This window comes from Syngnathus acus, chromosome 17 (assembly GCF_901709675.1).
Source record: "Syngnathus acus chromosome 17, fSynAcu1.2, whole genome shotgun sequence".
Lineage (NCBI taxonomy): Eukaryota > Metazoa > Chordata > Actinopteri > Syngnathiformes > Syngnathidae > Syngnathus > Syngnathus acus.
The window spans coordinates 1870060-1889934 of NC_051102.1; the positions used below are offsets into that span (position 1 = coordinate 1870060).

The following is a 19875-nucleotide window of genomic DNA, read 5'->3' on the forward strand; positions in this document are numbered from 1 at the left end:
CCTCGAGCGCGTTTGGGTTACACACACGCCGCGTTTAGCGCACCTCCAGTCTCCTGACCCTTTATCATCCGTTCCTGATGACATGATTATGTATGAATGCCATAAAAAGTAAACAAGCGCTAGCTGCTCATGTTAGCATCCCAAAAAGGCGGCTTTACTTCAGCACAGTTTTAATTTGCTTTTGAAATAATTCATTTTTTTCCCTTAAAAGTTAGTAGTAGTTTAAACGCCACTGATCTAAAGGAATCCATACATTCAAATGAGCTTCAGCACGCTTTTCTTGGAAAGCAGTTAGCAAAGCTACTGCTTACTCAAGGGACTTAAGGAGCCCTTGAAGGTCCTCCTGCCACGCCAACATCATGCCAATACCACCGTGTGCTCAGGCCGACCACCTGATTAAAGCTTTTTGACATCGCATTTGATGGCACATGTGAGCGCATGCATAAAAAGCATGCCAAGTGACATTAGTCGGGTGGCTGAAATGCATATTTTGGAGGCGGGCCTTTGATGCGTGCGCAAAAGTATTCAGAGGCTTCATCAATCATACAAGTGACACTCCACAGGAGCCCCTATTGCTAGATTTTATTTATTAGGTATTAAAAGATGGAAAAGAACAGTTGTCATAAGGCATCCACAGGAACAGTATGTCCACTCTAAACTTGGTATGAGGTTCCAAAAGAGTATCACTAATTTTAAGGAATTAGCCGTTAAACCGAGACAGCTAGCGTTCATCCAGCGTGTTTGGCGTTAAAACGTGAATGACATCCTTTTATTCAATAATGCGCAGACTTTCAACTGATTCGCTTCATCAAGGCGGCGGACGTGAGCGACATGCCGAGCGTTACGCGCGGCGGTATTATCTGCAGGTGCATTGTGGAATGTCCTTTGAAGCAAGGCAGGCAGCCTCCGTGCCATTCCTGTGATCAACGCAGATTAGCTACAAAAACGCTACGCTGCACAATGTAAGCCTCTTCGCCATTCACGACTATATTTGATTGTTTCGATATTTAAATAGGGAACTGGAAGAAAAGGGGTACACGTGCAGAAAGCCAAAAGCATGCCGGAGTGGGGGAATCAGGTAAGCCAAACAAAAAGCATGAGAAGCGAGATGTGGGAGGATGACATGGGGAATGAGAACAACCGCATGCTAAGTGTGTGAGATGCGCTAAAGCGGCAATCAAAAGTGGCATGGACTGAAATAAGGAGTCTGTGGTGCGTTGGCATGCATGTGGCTCAGAGAGAATATGGACGCCGGGTTTGGTTACTTACAGGTAGTAAGTGTAGGAGTGATAGGTTCTTCTGCCGAGTGGGGTGGTGGTGGTGGAGGTGGTGGTGACGGTGGTGGTGGTGGTGTTGGTGGTGGTGTTGGTGGTGGTAGGTTTTAAGCAGTGGAGGACGAGGAGAGAAAGGGGGAGGACGGGGATGGAATGGAAAGAAAAAGTAAAAATATATTAATGTTTTTAAAAAAAAAAAAAAAAAGAACAAAATCAGACATGGTGGCAACACGTGGATGCTCGACTTAGGGAGGTGAGCGTGATGGTAGCCACCATCGTATTTTTATTACATATCAGACCTTAGAGGCAAGTCAAAATTTTTCTTCACAGTAAAATGTTCTATACATCTCCACTAGCCTAAACACGGCATTCTGATTAATATTGCATTTGTGGAAGATGATTTAAATGGCAGAATCAGCCATTTTTATTCTTCTCGGGGTCGGCCATTTTGCTACTTGTTGTGACATCGCAGTGCCTGACAACCAATTACAGCTCATCTGTTTTCATTTAATCAGTCGCAAGCTGAGCCCTTAGACAGCAAAGGAATAGACATGACTTTATTGTGTACATGCAAACTCTCGGACGGAAATGTGATGCACGCGTTATTAACTATCATAAAAAAAGTTCCACATTTGACCTTTGAGGTCAAACCTTAACGAGGCGCTCGCATGTGACGGCACGCGACTTCGATTGGCCTTCCCGCCACCCCGGATGGCCCGAGTCATTTTGTGGGAACTTCTCCCGCCTCGGCTTTGATTGAGCCTAAGTGAAAACAATTACCGCTCGGATGGGGACCCGCACGGAAAAATGAAAACTCTTCATTAGTGGGCGACAAAACACAAATGAATGAACGGGTTCCATTTTTACCTGTCTTCCGCTGTATTGCAACACATTTACCTTAAATGATAAGAGGAAAAGAACGTCTAGAAGTGAATTTAGTGAATTTTCAAAATTAGCCATGTTGAGGCCATCAGAAAGTTGAATAAAAGTCGATAAACCGATGACCTCTTTTGGATGTATTTTGCCATATTTATCGGACAGAAATAATTTCATTAAGAACATGAAAGAAGCTTCTGCCCTCTGTTATCAACGTGACGGCTCACATTGCAGCAGTATAAACTGTAGAGGGAAGGATGCTCGATATTTGCAGAGCTTTGCTTCTTATTATCGCAGCCATATGAGCAAGGGGCCTTATGTAAACATACCCTTTAGCAACGCATACGTACACTTTCGCAATATTAGAAATTTTTTTACGGTTTATCTCCCTCGCAGGGCTTCACAAGCTCCCCGCTGAGGGCATTTGTTGGAGTGCGCGGTGGAAAGGGATTAATATTTCCTCAATAGGGCGTGACTGGCTGATTGAATTCATTATTTACGACAAAACAAAGTCACACGAGAAATGACCGCTTACCTTTTTTTCATGAGGAGCACCACACCGAGGAAGATGATGACGAAGAGCAGAATGCCGGCAATGACCCCGGCGATCTTCACCGTGTGATCCGTCTGCTTCTCCGGCTCCACGGCGTCGGGTTTGTGGGTGGCGGCGCCTGTCAAAACAATCATGTTTAGCTATCACAAAAAAAAAAAAAATTCCATTAAGAATATAATCCAAGGATTTCTCACATTTTGAGCTGTTCAAACCAAAATGGCAGCTTCAAACCAAACTAGAAGACTTCCTGTGTCATTTCGGACATGAGTACTTGAGACATTTTTTTGTAGGTCTCCTCATGGTAGACATTAAAGCTACGAGAAGAGACCCCCTCCTTGGCGGAGGTAATAAATAAAAAGCAGATCTTGTTAAAATTCCGCCGGCTTCCCACTTGCTGTGCGAGTCGCTCGGAGAATCTCAATCCCGCCGGGGGGTCGAGACGGGAATACAGACGAGCCTCTTCCTCTTTCCTGACGAGCTCAAAGTGCGGATTTGTCACACGTTTGCGGTAAAGGAAAAAGGAAAAAAAACTGATGTGTGGCATCAACTCCATTAGTTCGCAGCTGATTGCTAACATGTCAGTGCAGCCAATGGAATAAAAAAAAAAAAAGTAAAAAAAATCTGTTGATAGCAGCCCACCGAAGCGAGAACAATGTGTCAGTGGGATGGATATGCACCTTTTTCCTTGATAGGGAGACAACACGGCGTCACAATTGGCTGACGTGGCAATTCATCATTCTAAATTTATTGACGCTGATGTTCAAGTGGAGGACATTTTGTGTCTTATCGCCTTACAACTTTATTCCTCACTATTGCGTCTGGGCAATATCTCTACCACACTGATATGTAGTGCTTTGGTTACTTCAGCCATTTAAAAAAAAAAAAAAATAATCTTTTCTGGTTTTATCTCCCAGTGCTGCCTCCAGCATGTTTTGTTTAGTGCGCCTTGGCCGCAAACGTGATTATGCGAGAGTGAACTTATCTTGCTTTGAGCTTGGCGCAGGATGCAGCCAAAGGGTGGGAGGACAATACGGAGTTGCCGACATTTATCTAAAGACGCTAAAGCTTTAATGACGTTTGCGGTTCTTAACATAGCTGCGCATTGACTGTTTAACCCTCAGCACGTTGGCGCACACAAATCTCAGGAACGTTCACGTTGACGTACGTTTTATAACGCTTGAAATAAACAATAAGTTGAAATGTTTCATTTTCTCTAAACTGGACAAATATTTTGTAAACTTGAGTTGGCAGCGTTTCTGACCTGTGTGCTGGTGGTCACCGGCCGCTGGGGCGATGCGGAGGTACGGCGTGGTGAGCTGAGTCACCAGAATGGCGGCTGAGCGTGACAAAGGGTGAGTAGATCCACCACACCATGCAGCAGGTTGAGAAGGCGAGAGACACACATGCACACAAAAAAGACAAACCGCCCTGATTCACAACATTGATGACCAATATGAGGGACCCTGTATGGACAAAAGTATCGGGACACCTTTAAAGGTTTCTGGCCTTCTTCCACATTAAAATCATCCAAGCATGCTTGGAACCATTTAAGTCAGAGGTGTGTCCCGATATTTTTGTTCATGTAATGTAAGCTTACTGAACCAAGAATGTTACATTTATTTATTTAGTTCAAAATTGATACAAGGATCCTACTGATTTTGCATTATAGCTGACAAAGGTCGATTTTGGATAGCCCAATCTCAAATACATTTGTGAATATTTTAGGCAGTAAAAATAAAATCATTCTCTTCATATTGTAAGTACACATTATGCTACAAATCGCATGCAACTCAACCGACTAGCTGAGCGACTTGTTCAACAATTCAAGCATCTCTGGTAAAATGCGTTCATTTGTTATAAAGCCGACACTCAACCTCAAGCGATCTTAGAATGAGTCCTACCTTTGGTGGCGACTCGGACGCAGTCGATTTTGGTCTCCTGTACAAAAAAACAGATGGAGAAAAGAGGATGATTATGATGACAAGTTGTGTATGTGCGTACGTCAGTAGCAATAAAACAGTCTAGAGCCCTGTGACTGCCACAAAGGAACGTTCTTGAAAAAGAAAACCCTTGGTGCAGCTGTGCGGCGGCGATCTTGCCAACAGTGACATGCATCGACAGACCTTGTGTTTAAATCGATAACAAAGAGCTAGTTTTAGCCTCTCAAAAGTTTACACCGCAGAGAAAGACTTTTCCAAACACTCGAGTGCTGAAAAGAAGAAAAGGACACAGGCAGGGACAAGGAGGCTGTGAGTGACACAAAGGTCATGGATGTTGTGTCCCTGAGCTGGGTCTGCCTGCTAAGGTCGCCCAAGGATAAGCCAGACACTCAGCGGCCACTTTAATAGCCAAGAGCAAAACATTCTGCCTTTACAAGCACAATTTAAGCACTTAATTGAGTGGTGCTTCATGGCACGTAGTTGTTTTAAAAATGCATGGGATCTTGTAAAAATAAATGCATATTCATCTCAATAATGAGATTAAAAAAATATGTGAAACTCCTATGTGGAGATGATTTTATTTTCTTTTTTTAATGTTCTACAGCATTTTTTGTCGCGGGCTGCATCACAGATTCCTTCTGAGGGCCATTATGACTGTCAACGCCTTATATTATATAGGCTACACAACAAACTAGTTTTGAAATCAGAGACTAGTAAAATAATTTTACATTTTTAAAAAGATGATTGGTAAATATTGCTAGCAACATCTCTGTTTTTTAAAAGTGAAGACAATTTGCAATTTTTGTATTGACACAAAAATCTGTCTTTGTGGGCCAAATATAATTACGCTACGGGCCAAATTTGGCCCACGGGCCAGAGGTTGACTCCCTTGTTCTAGAGGTCACTAGGTTTATGATTTTAAGTCCAAATCTCCACTCTCACTGACGAGAGCAAGAAAAGTTTCAGTAGGTGTTCTATTCTGGAGTGCCAACTGGCTAATTGAATTCAGGCCGGGCCTCACACATTATTAGCGCTGCCCCCCCGGAACGGACGTGCCGCCGATGCTCAAGGAGGCCGGCGCTGGGACATTCTCATTCAGCTCCATCGACTGGCGCGCTCTGCAAATTGCTATCGAGCGGCGAGCGAGGAGGGACGGGAGCGCGAGTCACGTAGCATCCACTTGAAGACTAGGGGTCGGCGACCTGTACGATCGGGCAGCGGTCCCGGCACTGAGGTCGCGATGCTTGCCACAATTAATTGCTCCCGCAACCGATACGTTAAATGCAAGTCTGGCGTTTGGCAATGAATCACAATCACTGACGCTGCAAGCATTTCATATCGTCTGCTTTGTCTCAATCCTTTGCGTCTCACCCCGTTTGCGGTGCTGACGGCCTGGTAGTAGACGCTGTAGCTCTTCTGCGGCAGCAGCGGCGCGTTCCAGTATCCACTGTAGGTCTTGTTGTCGCCCACGGTGAAGGGCTGCGGCCCGTGGATGCCGCCGGCCGGAAACTGGGCGGCAAAGTAGTAATGAGAGTTGAGCTGCGTGGCGTTCTGGAAGTGGATGGGCACCGGGTAGCAGCGCAGGATCTCGGCCGTGCCCCGTGCCCGTCTGGGGCGCTCCTCTTCCACCACCACCTGGTAAGCGCTGCAAAAAACAATGCGAGCATCACCTTCTTTCCTGACAGGATTAAATATTTCATCACCTCTCTAGCCACAGCTAAACAGAGAAGCCGCCTTGACGGCCTGAGCAAGGGCCCCCTGATAAAGTGTTGGGTTAAAGAGTGCATGCTGTATACGCTAAGGCGCACTTCATCATCCCCGCACCAACCGCAGGGAACAATTGATCATCTGCGGTGCGTCGTGCGCGCGCAACCAACTGAGTGTATCTTAGCTAGCACGTTCTGTTGATTACATTCAAATCGTTCGTAGAAGCCATTCAGCTGTAGAGGTTGAGAGAATTGCATGTGGTTCATCGGGATCCGATTACATCCTGTAGAACTTCCAATGGAACTTCTATAATAGACTCATATTTCCAAATCAATAAATGTTTGGACGCTGGCCTTATTTTTTTATTACGGGCATTTTTGTTGTTACCATTAAAAAATTCCAATGAACTATTTTTGCAATGTTTTGCCTGAATAATAAAAAATAGTGTAGTGGCACATTTGTTCATAAGACTTTCTTTTCTTCACACCACAATCATGTTTTCAAGCATGTAACATTTCCACATTCAACATCTCAGTAGCAATGAGTTTGTAGCGCGACTACGGTGCAAACATCGGCAGCAGCTGTGAGTGCACTCTTTGTCAGTCAGCAGCTCGCTGACCTCCGTCGGGACACGGCACGCATGATAAATCGGCTCGTCGACGAGACCGGCACGTCTCTGCTCCGAGCCCAGTTGGCCGACTCGGTGGACAAAGTGGGCTCTGTCAAACGTACAGAGGGGTCGCAGTGGCGATACACCAGAGCATAAGGGAGGGAGGGAATGCAAAGAGCGCTTCAAATTTCCTCTTCTTGAGTCTTGAGAACATGCAAATAACACCAAGGTGTGAACGCCATTCTTTTAACTTACCAGCTGAATCGTCATGCAATAATAACTATTGCTTAAATACATTTGTTAATGAGAAAATTACTGCATAGTACGTATATCAAAAATATTTTCAAAATATATTTGAATAAAAAACAAATACTTTGGGGGAAATATATATATATATATATATATATATATATATATATATATATAAAAATATTTGTAAAACAAGTTTAAATAAAATTACCGTATTTATTCAAATTATCGCCCATATTCTAATAATCGCCCAGTGTGTGTTAGCGATGACATAAATAAAAAACAGATACCTCTAATTATCGCCCATGCTGCTAAAAATTCCCCCCCAAACTTACGTTTTCCTCCGCGACCGCATGCCGACGTCATTGCGCAAGTTTAAATATGACTGATTTGACAGCACGTCGAATGTCCCTCTTAAATTGTTTTTCTCCATAAACTATGATACAATTACACTCATCACTCCGCTACAATATCCCCACACAATTACGTTATCTGGGCGTGCGCTCGAACAAGACGATCGCGATAACATGACGTGCGCAACATGTGATTTGCGACGGTAACGTGTCGCATCGATGTAGCGTCAATTGACGCACCCCGCTGTTAGAGGTAGATCAAAACAGCCACTGTTCTAGTGTTAAGAACACCAATGAGATGCAGGTATTGCATACTACATAAGGAAAATATACATATTATCGCCCATTTCAGTGCCCCTTGGCGATCGGACAAAAAGTGTTCTCTATTAATCGGCCACCCCCCTGTAGGACATAAACTAAAATCGACTAGAAGGAACTATCTACAATGAAACTATATCATAAAAAAACAAATGTTTGGGGTAAATATTGTATGTACAACAAATTTAAAAAACAGCTCAGGTGAAAATGTTAGAATAGCAATAAATCAGTATGACAGTGGCATATCCAACCCAAACTACGAAAACTACACAAAGTGTTCACAAGCCAAAACTTGTACTTTTGCTTGAATGTAAAATCAATACAACATACTAACAGAAGAGCTGAATCTTTACTTTCTGTTCCACATATCTTTAGCTTGCAAGGGGGGGGGGGGACAACCTCAAAAAATAAAACTGAGGCTCCCGCAAGTGTCTCTCTCTGTGTGATATGATGATGCGGTTGTTCCATGCGTTATTTAATGATACAGCACAGGGACGGCTGCTTTACCTTTCCCGCGGCAAAGTTACGAGTGCCAAAGGCGAGGAGGCTCCCGGGGTTAAGAACTCGTGTCATGTGCAAATCTCGACCTGCTGCTTCGCGTCAGCAGCGGCTGCAGACGCAAACGCTCAATTCAGAAGGCTCACAGATTCGAAGCAATTTTCAGCAGTTTGTTTACACGAAGAAGCAAGAAATTCACGAGATGATTTGGGGGGGGGGGCTGGGGGGGAATGCAAATATTCTGCTCTTGTTTTTCAAAAATAATCACTGCTGTCATATTCATGTGATGGCTTGTCACCGGCTCACAAGGATGACTCACTTGGACAGGCCCAAGGCTGAGGACACAAACACACAGATGTCGAAATACATGAAAACAAACAACAGCTCTGTTTTTCATGGCGACTTCTCAAAAAGATCAGATTTCAACTCCCACATTTGCTGGTGCATGCCAGAAAACTTTACAATTTTGCAAATGGCTGACTTGCGGTTCAATTTCAAGAATGGGTCCTTGAAACTGTTAATGTGTCATTTGCTGGCGGTGCTAGAGGGGGGGCGCACTGCCCCTCCTTTTTTGAAATATGCTTGGACCCCATAGGTACCAGGCCAGATAATTGGCTTTGAGGTTTTTTTTTTTTCCAGTATCTTTTTCCCCTTATTTTCACCTGGCTCATATAGGGAACATATTTTTCTTCCTTTCATTCTTTTGGCTTAAAAAAACAAATGGTGCGGCTACTTTTTTGTTTTAACATTCAACTGTTAAAGTGGCCCAAGTGGTCCCATCACAACCTGTGCCGACACCAATTAGCCCCCTAGCTTCACTGCCCAACTCGTCTCATAGATTTCTCCTCCGCAGACCAATTATGCCTGATTGACTCGCCATTGAGCGGACAGAGGCCACGGGAGTCAGATTTATTTTTCATGTGGGCTGATAACAGGGGTGCCGGCCTCTCTATCACCATCTTGACACACACTAATGCTAACAGGGGCTGATTTAAAGTGGCCGTAAACCAAACAACTCCATCGGTGTAGCTCATGTCGTATTACAAGCGTGACAAAATGATGAGTTTTGTGCCATGTTTAGTCGCAGCTATTAGCGCACTTCGGCAAAGAAAGTTACCGTAATTTTCGGACTATAAGTCACGTTTTTTCTCATAGTTTGGGTGGGGGGGCGACTTATAATAAGGAGCGACTTATACGTGTTTTTTTTAAAAAATGTTCCCCAAAAAAAAAAAAAAGTGAAACCGCGATAAACGAACCGCGATGTAGCAAGGGATTACTGTAATTTGAATTTCAAGTGACGTCAGCAGCGGTTGTTTGCAAAAAGGACAAAGATTGATCACGGGATGACGAAGGGCCCCACGTACTACCGGCATCATTAGCGGCTTTGTTTCTAAGTGACACGGAGGACGAAGAGTTTGAAGGATTTAAGGATTTGGAGTGACACAGAAGGTTTGAAAAACTATTATGGCTTTTACGCACGCCCGGTCCTACTCTACGGAGCTCTCTTTCACCTCCGTGGATAGAAGTCGGGGGCTGGCGCTCGGCCGGGTGGCTGTCCGGGGACGGTGGATGGGGCTCGGTCATGGCTTTTACGCACGCCCGGTCCTATTCGATGGATCTCTCTTCCACCTCCGTGGCTGGAAGTCCACGCCGCCACACGCCTGGAAGTTTGTTTTGTTAAATAAAGAGCCGTTTACCAAACACACGTCTTTCCTTGTACTTTGTTAACGCTACAATATAGTTATATACTAGATCTGTGGAATAACGACGAGGCTGACGTCAAGGCGCACGCGCGGCGTTGTTGACAAAGGACGAGGAATTTGATCGATGGATTTAATGATTTAGAGTGCACAGATGGTTTGATAATATTATTGCTTATATAATAGTTATTTGATATCTAATTTATATATTGTTATATGGGCCTGTGGAATATTTTGAAGTGCAAGCGCCGTCAGCGGCGCGCACCCATTGTTGACAAAGGACGATCGATGTATTTAATGAATTGGAGTGACACAGATGGTTTTATAAACGTGTTATTTATGTAATAGTTCTTTTTAATAACTCTGAATGTTACGTCAGGCCCGTTCTCAGCTCTTCGTTTGTGTTTATGTCACGTTAGCATACCTATCGTTTAGCCTGTTGTTGCTCATTCATGTCTGTTCTTGGTGTTGGATTTTGTCGAATAAATTTCCCCCCAAAATGCGACTTATGCTCCGGAGCGACTTACCGTAATTTTCGGACTATAAGTCGCGGTTTTTTTCATAGTTTGGGTGGGGGGGCGACTTATACTCAGGAGCGACTTATATACATATATATGTTTTTTTTCACTTTTTTGGGCATTTTATGGCTGGTGCGACTTATACTCCGGTGCGACTTATAGTCCGAAAATTACGGTATATATGTTTTTTTTCACGTTATTGTGCATTTTATGGCTAATGCGACCTATATTCCGGAGCGACTTTTAGTCCGAAAATTACGGTACGTATTTTAAAGGTGGGTCAAGGCCGTGTGCTTCAGTGTTGACAATATTAATCTAAGGAAAAAAATTCACACCTAAAAAGAGTGTTTTTCTGTTTTGTTTTTATTCTGTGCCAAAGCACTTGCCATGCTCCGGTACAGATTATCTGACGCTACAGGGAACAAGAAAGCATCTCATTTGCACAAGCACACTTGGTATTTTAAACGCCTCCGCTGGCTGGAGGCAAAGGTGATGGCGGCAGAAGAGGTCTGATTTAGTGGCAGTAAAGATAAGCGGAGGCATCTCAAATCATTTCTTGCCGCACGAGCTTGTAAACATTTATTTTGATGTGAGGTGGGTGGATTCTGTCCGCTGACGACGAGGGGCAAATGTTACAGCGACATTATTGATAGACAGTCATTTTAATCCTCTTAAAGGAACACTGTCCCCTCTGGTGAAAAATGTTCTCGGAGATTAGCGGCCCAATCCGAGCAGTCTATGTTTTACATATGATAGCAATTAGCATCTCTTCGGATAATCTCCAGATTGACTTTAATTCGTATGGATTGGTGGATGCTTGACGGACAGTCGTCATGCCGTTATCGTGTCATCGTCCAGCGGACTTCCTGCGAAGCATTTGAAAATGCCAGCGGCCACTATTAGTTCCCAAACCAAATCAGCGTGTCACATGATCAAATCAAATATGCTTCTGCTGCTGCTGTACAGTAAACCTCGCAAAAAAAGTGACCAAATCCCTCTTGCTCATCTTCTCTCATCTGGGCTTTAGAAGTGATTTCCTAAAGTGTTCCATTTCAAAATTGAAGTAAACATCATCTGAATTACAGACCTTTTCCCAAATAACATGCAAGGTCGTTTGTATCAATGAGGTCATTTCCCCATTAAAAAATATACTTGGAGGCAGCACACCCACACTGAGAAGAGAGGCTAAAAATTAAAAACCTCCTCCTTTAAATCTGGGCATCTAATAAATAATATTTAGGTCAAAGAATATGCTGAGGTCAGCATCACATGAGAAAGAAAGAAAGAAAGGGAGCAAAAAAGTAGGGCTAAAGTAAGTAAAAGTTGGCATCTCCAAAGAATTTTGGGAGGTTGGCGGTAAACAAAAGCAGCAGCCCCGCTGTGCTAATTAATGGCGCCTGTGATTCACAACACGCCTCGTCATCGTTGGAGCTTTGTAATTGGCCCGTTGACGAGCGCATCGCCTGGACGGTACCTGCGAGGCGATTAAAAAAACATTTTTCTTGCTGTGAAGACACGTTGCGTTAAACTCGGAAATTGTTACGACTGGGTGGAGTCAATGGCAACTTTGAGGCCCTCAAATTTTGTTGCCTGCCCAAGAGGGGATCACGTATGGTGGCCCAAACAAGCTTGCTCAGATTGTTGCCAGTCAAGAAAGGGCAGCCGGGAGCCCCCCCCAAAAAAATCTGGAGATTTTTTTTTTCCTAATGGAAGCTCCAGAGCCGACATTCAAAGTCTTTCTGAATCTTTCAAAATCGTATTATCGCTGCATTAACATATAGTAGACATATAACATATAGTGGCTATTAAAAAGACGATGAAACAGTACAGTAACTTGTGCCTTCAGCAAACCAAAACGATGACTTTGCGTAACGCCCAACATAAAGGTGCTAACAATGCCCAGGAAACGCTCGGGGAAAAAACAGGTTCAAACGAGTTGAGGTGCAGGGTGAGACGCCACGCTAACAAAAAAGACAGAGGCGGGACAACCTGGAGCCGACTCGCGCCGACTGCTCCAAAGTATTTTTTTCTCATTTTCAAAGCCAAAATGCTGGAAGCCGCAAGTTCTTTGATAATTTTCCCAGCGTTGACATACATGCTTGCTACTGTTGTTGTTTTTTGGGTTGGGGTTGCTGTTAGTGTCTGGGCCTACCTGACTGGTGCGCCCCTGCTCTGAGCGGGCTTCAGCAGGACAGTCACCGTGCTGTCCGTCTGGTTCAACGACGTCTCCTGGTCGTACGCAGGCATGGACGGGGCTGGGGGAGGAAATCAAGATCTTACCGTTTGTTTTTGTAAAAAGGTAATTATGGTTTAACAATGTACAGAAAACCCATACCGTGTGCTGAATCAGCATGTTTTTCTTTAGCTCTGATGGGCCATTCAACATACTCAAAATTGTCTTTATTCAAATGTGCTAACTTCTCCAGAACTGGTTCAGACATTACTGGCAACACGGTTCACAGTATATTAGTACATTAGCATGAGGCAGTAGGGAAATGAAAATTAAAACATCCGTTGACATGACTTGAACAGGGGCTACGAACTCGCTCCATGACTTATTCAACAAGGCCCACAGACACTGACCTGAAATCTTGGTGGTGAACTGGGTTGCCACGGCAGGGCCGTAGCCTTTGGCTGTGCTGGCGCGCAGGGTGAAGGAATATGTGGAGCCCGGGTGGAGGCCCGCGAAGGCGTGGGCGGTCTCATTGCCCGCCTTGGACACTTTGCCGCTCTGGTTGGAGAGGTCCAGTTCGGGGTCGAAAGAGCTCACCGCCTTGTAGGAGATCTGTGGAGAAGATGAATATTCATTGGGGAGAGTATTCAGTGAGAGCTGCTGCTGCTGCTGCTTCTGCTGCTGCTGCTGCTGCAGGGTATGCGCTTGAATACATCTCCAACCATTTAGCCTGTTTTTGTGAGATTCTTGTCGGTTTTCTAACCAAAAAATACACTCCTTGCTTTTCTAATGCTCAACTGTTTATATACATAGAATATTTACTGATATGGCTGCTTTGCTACTTACAAGACTGAGATGACCATTTTGTTTCTTTTCAGTCTTATTTTGAATTCTGTTTTTGACGGTCAATCAAAAGCTGAAAGGCTTCTAATATGGCATCAAAGTAAAGTGGCATCATGAAGTTTTAAGTTGATGGTTTCTTGCGTCTTTCCATCGGCCATAACTCACCGCTTTACCCGACTCGTTTATTAAGAGCTTAAGTGGCGAGGTTACAGCCCATTTGTTCACCGCCCCCCCACCTCGCACACACCTAAGGACTTGATGATGGCGTACGTATTTATATTTTATGCGTTAGAGATGCTTCATAAATCCCGACAACCAGCGTGGAGGAGAAAAATGTAAACCAATATTACGCAGAATGGGATTTGCCGACATGTTTTCCATTATTTCTGCTGTCACATTCATTAAGGACGTCGAGAGAGGCGGTGACGGGTAATTTCAAACTGAAACGTTGCGATATGCGCTTGGGCGGCGCAGACAAAAGGTCTAAATGAGAGAAGGCTTCCGAGCATTTCCAAACTTGATGGACACAAATTATGTAGCGCTCCAAACTCCCTTTTGTGTCCCTTAATTGGAATGATAATGGAGCTTTTCCTTTTTATGAGCGGCGCGTGTGGTGTTTTCTCCAAGTGGGGACTTGAGTTATTCTGAAAGGATATTAGCAAAAGTACTTGCCTTAATGCCTCCCCGCAGAACCAACACAAAGAAAGGCACTGCCACTTCTAGGACGCAACGACACGTACCCGACAATCGGAGCTTTGTTACCACTAATTTTGGAGGAGCAAATGTACCTTTGACATTAAGTTGCAATTTTACACTGTTTGAACTTAAAAAAAAAAAAAAAAAGGATATATCGACATTTTGTTTTATAAACAAAATATGCAGATGTGAATTTGAAAACAAAGCAGCATAAACAATCAGCTGGACTGTATTCAATCCAAACTAAAAAAATGGATTATCAGATTTCCTGGGGTCATTGAGATGGAATAAATGAAACAAAAAGCTTGTTGTTTGTGGGTAGTAGCTGTAAGTGGTGGTTTCTGAGAGCCTGGAGGCGGTTCTGCTCTATAAAGTGGATCTCACATACACATACACACACACACTTCCCTTTTACATGTCGTATGAAATTTTAAAGAAGATAAACAGCCGAGACGTGTCTCTCTTTAAGCCATTAAGCCAACCTGCTGTGTGTGGTGTATTTTCCCTCTCGTTTTTTTTATGGACATTGTTTCTGCATTTGCTTGACTAAACAAAGTCCCCCCCGCTGCCGCTCAATCCTCGCTTTCGACCAATGAAAGGAGACCCCCGCTAACCCAATCAAAATAACGTAGCGCGCTGAGCAAACAGCGACCAGAGAGGGGAATCAATCTGTGGGAAAGGCGGCGGGATTACTTCCCAAACTGAAGGCTTGGTTAAGATCAATGTGTGTGTGTCTGTGTGTGTGTATTTGCCCTGTGGAGGCATGTACAAGAGTGGCGAGTGGCCATGAGTCAACATTGACTCGCCATCACAGCCAAGTCGAGAGAGATTGTGCTTTCAATAAAGTTCAAAGGTCAAAAGACAACCTTATACAGTATATATTTCTCACTGTCTTACACTTGTGTGAGTTTCTTATTTTTTATTACCGGTTCTGTACATGAAAGTCTTATGTTTATCTCATTGTATGGGTGTTTGTGTTTACGTGTCACACTTTTTTGTACTTGTCATTGTTTTTACGTGTTAGCTTATTATCACACTGGTGCAACTTTTATGATTTTTTTTTGTTTTGTTTTCACATTTTGCAATCAAGCATGGTTAGCTTGTTTGTTCACATGACCGTATTGAGAGTGGTTAGGTTCTATTTGCACTTTTCTGTGATACTGGTAAGAGTGTTGTTCTTATATACTATCTATTTAAATACGTTAGTTTATTTCCAAGTCTTTGTTTGTTTGTTTATTTATTTATTTGGAATTTTCATTTTGTATTTTATTTGTATTCTACAATGATTGACCCATTTGAAAATGAATGGATAAAATAATTTATTCATAGCAATTATTTTGTTTTCCAAAACATGCATATAATTTATTTGTATAGTATTACATTATTTTATTTGCATGTGTCGGAAAGTGAATCGACATGATTTTTGCATACCTCATACTGCGTGATGACACCATATGTCTGTGCCGGCTCTCGCCACGTGACCACGATCTTCTCCTCGTAGGCGCTGCCCTGGATGGACTCCAGCGGGACGGCGCCGGGCACTGCGGGACACCCCACACGCGGCACAGATTAGCGACACCGATGAATAAAAGTCGTCTCCTTCACTGTGATTTATCCTGCTCCCGACAATCATCCAAAGAGCTTTTCAAGGACGTCCATTACACAAATGGCTGACAGCCAAAGTCAAAGATATTTTAATGTGAATATTTCAAGTCGTTGACAATAACGACACGGATGCCGCATGTCGTACGGCGGAGATGAGTGGCAGGCGGGCGCACAGAAATAAAAGACGGGATTTTATCGGGGGTGCGTGACATTGTTGAAGCCACAAATTTTTATCCAATTTTGATTTTGAACTGTTTTGATAGGAAGCGCTGTTTTTATATATTAATGCTAAAGTAGGCTAGAAAAGTTGTGCTACTTTTCTGACCAAAGTTTTGGTTTTAAAAAAATATTAAAGTAAAACACATAAGCAATTCATTGTAAAATTAGACACAGCAGCGACAAAACAAGCTACCAAGTCTTTTTTAGGGAGTTGGATGGTGCATGAAGAACCAGACTTTGAAGGATCTCGTTTGATCAAAAGCACCCAATTCAAAGAGTTCTGGAGCTCACCATCCTCGTCCGTCTGCACTTCCAGCTCAGCGCTCTCCTTGACGCCTTCGGGGTTGCGCAGCACCAGCTTAACGCTGAGGTTGGTGAAGGGCGTCAGGTTGTGGATGGTGTGCTGCGGGTCACGACCCTGCGCCTCGTAGCACACCTCCTCCCGGGTCTGCTCCTTGCCGCCCACGCGTGAGCGGTACTGCGCCGTCAGGTTGTAACTGTGGCAGCGCGTCACGTTGTAGCCCAGCGGCTCCCAGCGTACCGTCACCTGCTTGGATTGGACGTCCAGCACCTCCAGACGGCGCGGACCGTGCATGGGCTCTGCAGGGATGGGAGGGAGGGAAGAGTGTGAGGCCCCATGCAGACAATCAATTAAGCCTTGTGAAACGCCAGGTGCTACGCATTAGTCGAGGCGAAACAAGGGAAATGGATGCAATGTATGCAGCCGCACGGCCTCCGCTGCTGTTCTTTTCTCTTTTCTCAACATTTGACACCCGGTCAAATTTCATCTGTTTGAAGTTGATGCGTTTCCTGTTTCAAAGGTGCAGCGTGATGGGAGGCAAAGGAGCAAAGGCACATCCCAGCGCCGTGCGCATGCCGACGCTCCAGCAATGGCACCGCCGTACCGGTGCAAAGCCTCTGCAGGGGGCGCGTCATCCCTTCACAGAATGCCATCTTTTCAAATGGCAGGTGGCTATTAATGGTACTTGGTAGAAAAAGAATAGGTCACGCTAATTTGGTGATACATTATCACGAAGGGTGTGCATGGCTTCAATTTTAAAATAGTGATTCAATACATATCTCGATACATGGGGTGCGATATGCTTCAAGGACAGTTTGCTAAATTCTGTGGGATTGGGTTAGTTTGACCCAACTTTGGGTTGTTTTCACACAAAAAAAACAACCCAATTTGTTGGCATATGTAAACACTAGATTGGTATACGAGTAGATCACATTACATTTAAACAGCTAATCGGAGATCTTCAATCCGAATGATATCTATCGGAATGACAAAAAAAGTCTAAAGTCAATAATTATTGATGTCATGATACTGACATTGATATTTTGGCTCTACCCTAGAAGAAAGCAGCAGTCGCCTTCCTTCCTGCTCCATCTGTTGCTATCAATTCCTGTTGATAAGGAATTGGTCTCCAGGGTGAGACATGACTCCCCCCAAGCCATCCTATCACCTGGAACCATTCTTGCTTTTTTTTTTGCCACTGCCTTTTCCGAGGCTTTCCCCCCAATTCCTAATCCCTATTTTGCGGCCATCCTCGCCTCGCCGCCAAGGCGGGCAGCATCGAGGTAATGGGATCAATTTCCATTCCAGGTTAAATTTGCAGCCCATTTCTCTGGAACTTAACACTTTAGCAGCTATTAGGGAGGAGACAGGGGCTTCATTTCGGCTCCCATCCGCCCCCGGGATACGCAGCCCTCGCGGCAGATCGGGCGGGCGGGCAGCCATGTTTAACATTCATAGGAAGCACCGAGGCGGTTGATTGCGTGCCGGAGTCTACACCGAAACATTGTGGGATGCCTAGGGAAGAAACACGGCAACATCTGGAAAGAAAAGTTACGAGACAGGAGGAAAATCGAGGGTAACGTTCGGCAAACGAGGTCATAACGTTAGCTCGGGAGGCGCTAAAGCTAGAAGAAAGCGAGGCCTCCTGACGGCTGAGCGTCAGAAGGAGCAGCTGCGAAGCGGCGGATGTGTTCCCTCCCGAAAGGGAAGATGAAACACCGACGCAAACCACCACCCCGCGGTCGCGGTAGCGGCACAGCGATGGCGGTTCACATTGAGATAGCGTGCTACAAACGTCCCAGTCGGCAAAGTGGAAAACATCTGTCGGGGTGGGGGGGGGTGTTTGAATCGATGATTTTATGCATCAACCTAAAAAATTGTTTGAAACAGAAGCAAAAGGTAGTATGGCGAATAGTGTTTTCTTTTTCTTTTCTATGGAACCAAAACCTAAGCACAACTTTTATGTCATAGTCAGTCAACGGCGTTTTTAACGGTGTTAATTGTACATGGAAAAAGATAAACTTGTGAAATTTATTATGGACAAAAACGTTTTTGTTGGAAATTAAATATGTTGAATATCCCTATAAATAACATGTTGGAATGGAAGTACTCTGATACTTGCGTACTTGTAAACGTCAAATGTCGCACAAGTTGTACAGACCACGGCTAATAACTCTCTTGACGCCCAAAAGCAAACGTTGGACTCTTGTGATATTTTCTACATCTCTGCCGTTTCTTGACACACGGGCCCATTTGTTGACACACGGGCCCATTTATCAGAGACGTTCCACCTAGATGCAAGTGTGACACCCCGCACAAATCACAGCGCTCGGGCTTGTCGGCTCGAGATACACACTTTGCCGCTTTTGTCCTTTCATTTTTTTTCTCCTCAAAGCGTTAATTTGATTTGTGTGGCCGGCCACCCTGCAATTCTGCTGGCGTTAAGCACGTCCCTTTTGGACCGCCTGAGTGCAGCCTCCTGATAGTTCCGCAAATAAAGGGGCTTAAAAGTTGCATTTTCTGCTTGGTTCACCCTGATGAGACGCTTGTGAATTGCATCTTTTTCTTTGTCGCGTTTCATCTTTTGCCACTTTTTCACTGCATGGTACACCGATACTAATTTTTAGACTAGCCCAGGGGACGATATTATGACACTTTTCTCATTGGTTTTGCCCAATATTTTTGAATTTCTTTCAAATAGTTTTTTCCTAATTTTGTTTCATTTTTCATACCATAAAAAAAGTATCCAATATTTTATATCATCAAATATTTTTTGTTTTTTTGTTCTAAATGATTGAAGCTTGCCCTCCTGTTCCAAGCATGACAAGGCTTATAAATTTGATGACTGTTAAAAAGAAATACAAAATAATACACGCACACGCACACATGACAAGATGTGTATGATACGATTTTCCTCCTCTGATGTTTGGCGCTTGTCTACTTAAAGCACTGTCTGCGTAGCATCTGGTTTGGCCTGACTGTTGTACGGAAGAACAATTAGCTTATCAGATCATCCTCGGGCGCCACAAGCACACAGAGTCTTTATCGGATCCGCATCGATTAAGTGCAGAGACGTTGCCGACTCCCAAACAAGGATGAGAACACTTTGCCGGTGATTAGACATCAACATGGAGTCGAGGCGACGGCTCTGAGGCTAGTCGCTATCTCGTTGCTACAGCAACCTATGTGCGGTTGCGTATATTGTAATATGATACAATACATTGGAGTATTGATATGTATTACTAGTACTACTAGGTTTAAACATATATATATATATATATTTGACATGTATGATATATTCTTTACATCTTAGATAAATAAAATATAGCTATAGTTTATCCCGCTTGTTGCCAAAACTAAATAGTGTGGATCAATACTGATACAATTTGTTAACCAGGAAGGGGAGTGTGCATGTAGCTCGTTCTTAGAGTAGAGAAATTAT

General features: G+C 44.0%; 1 protein-coding gene across 11 annotated transcripts in view; it reads right to left on the reverse strand.

The window, feature by feature from the left end:
* The window catches only part of LOC119136981 (receptor-type tyrosine-protein phosphatase mu-like), a 102429-nt gene that overhangs the window by 29822 nt on the left and 52732 nt on the right, over positions 1-19875 (reverse strand). For 8 of the 11 annotated variants that reach the window (XM_037275909.1, XM_037275915.1, XM_037275913.1 and 5 more), the window contains exons 8-16: positions 16424-16732; positions 15740-15849; positions 13180-13381; positions 12749-12851; positions 6015-6288; positions 4605-4641; positions 3965-4039; positions 2686-2821; positions 1270-1299 (exon numbers count right to left, since the gene is read on the reverse strand). In XM_037275909.1, the coding sequence (XP_037131804.1) occupies positions 1270-1299; positions 2686-2821; positions 3965-4039; positions 4605-4641; positions 6015-6288; positions 12749-12851; positions 13180-13381; positions 15740-15849; positions 16424-16732 (1276 nt within the window). The remainder of the gene's footprint in view (positions 1-1269; positions 1300-2685; positions 2822-3964; positions 4040-4604; positions 4642-6014; positions 6289-12748; positions 12852-13179; positions 13382-15739; positions 15850-16423; positions 16733-19875) is intronic. The other 3 variants (XM_037275917.1, XM_037275918.1, XM_037275916.1) reach the window with 1 other exon arrangement.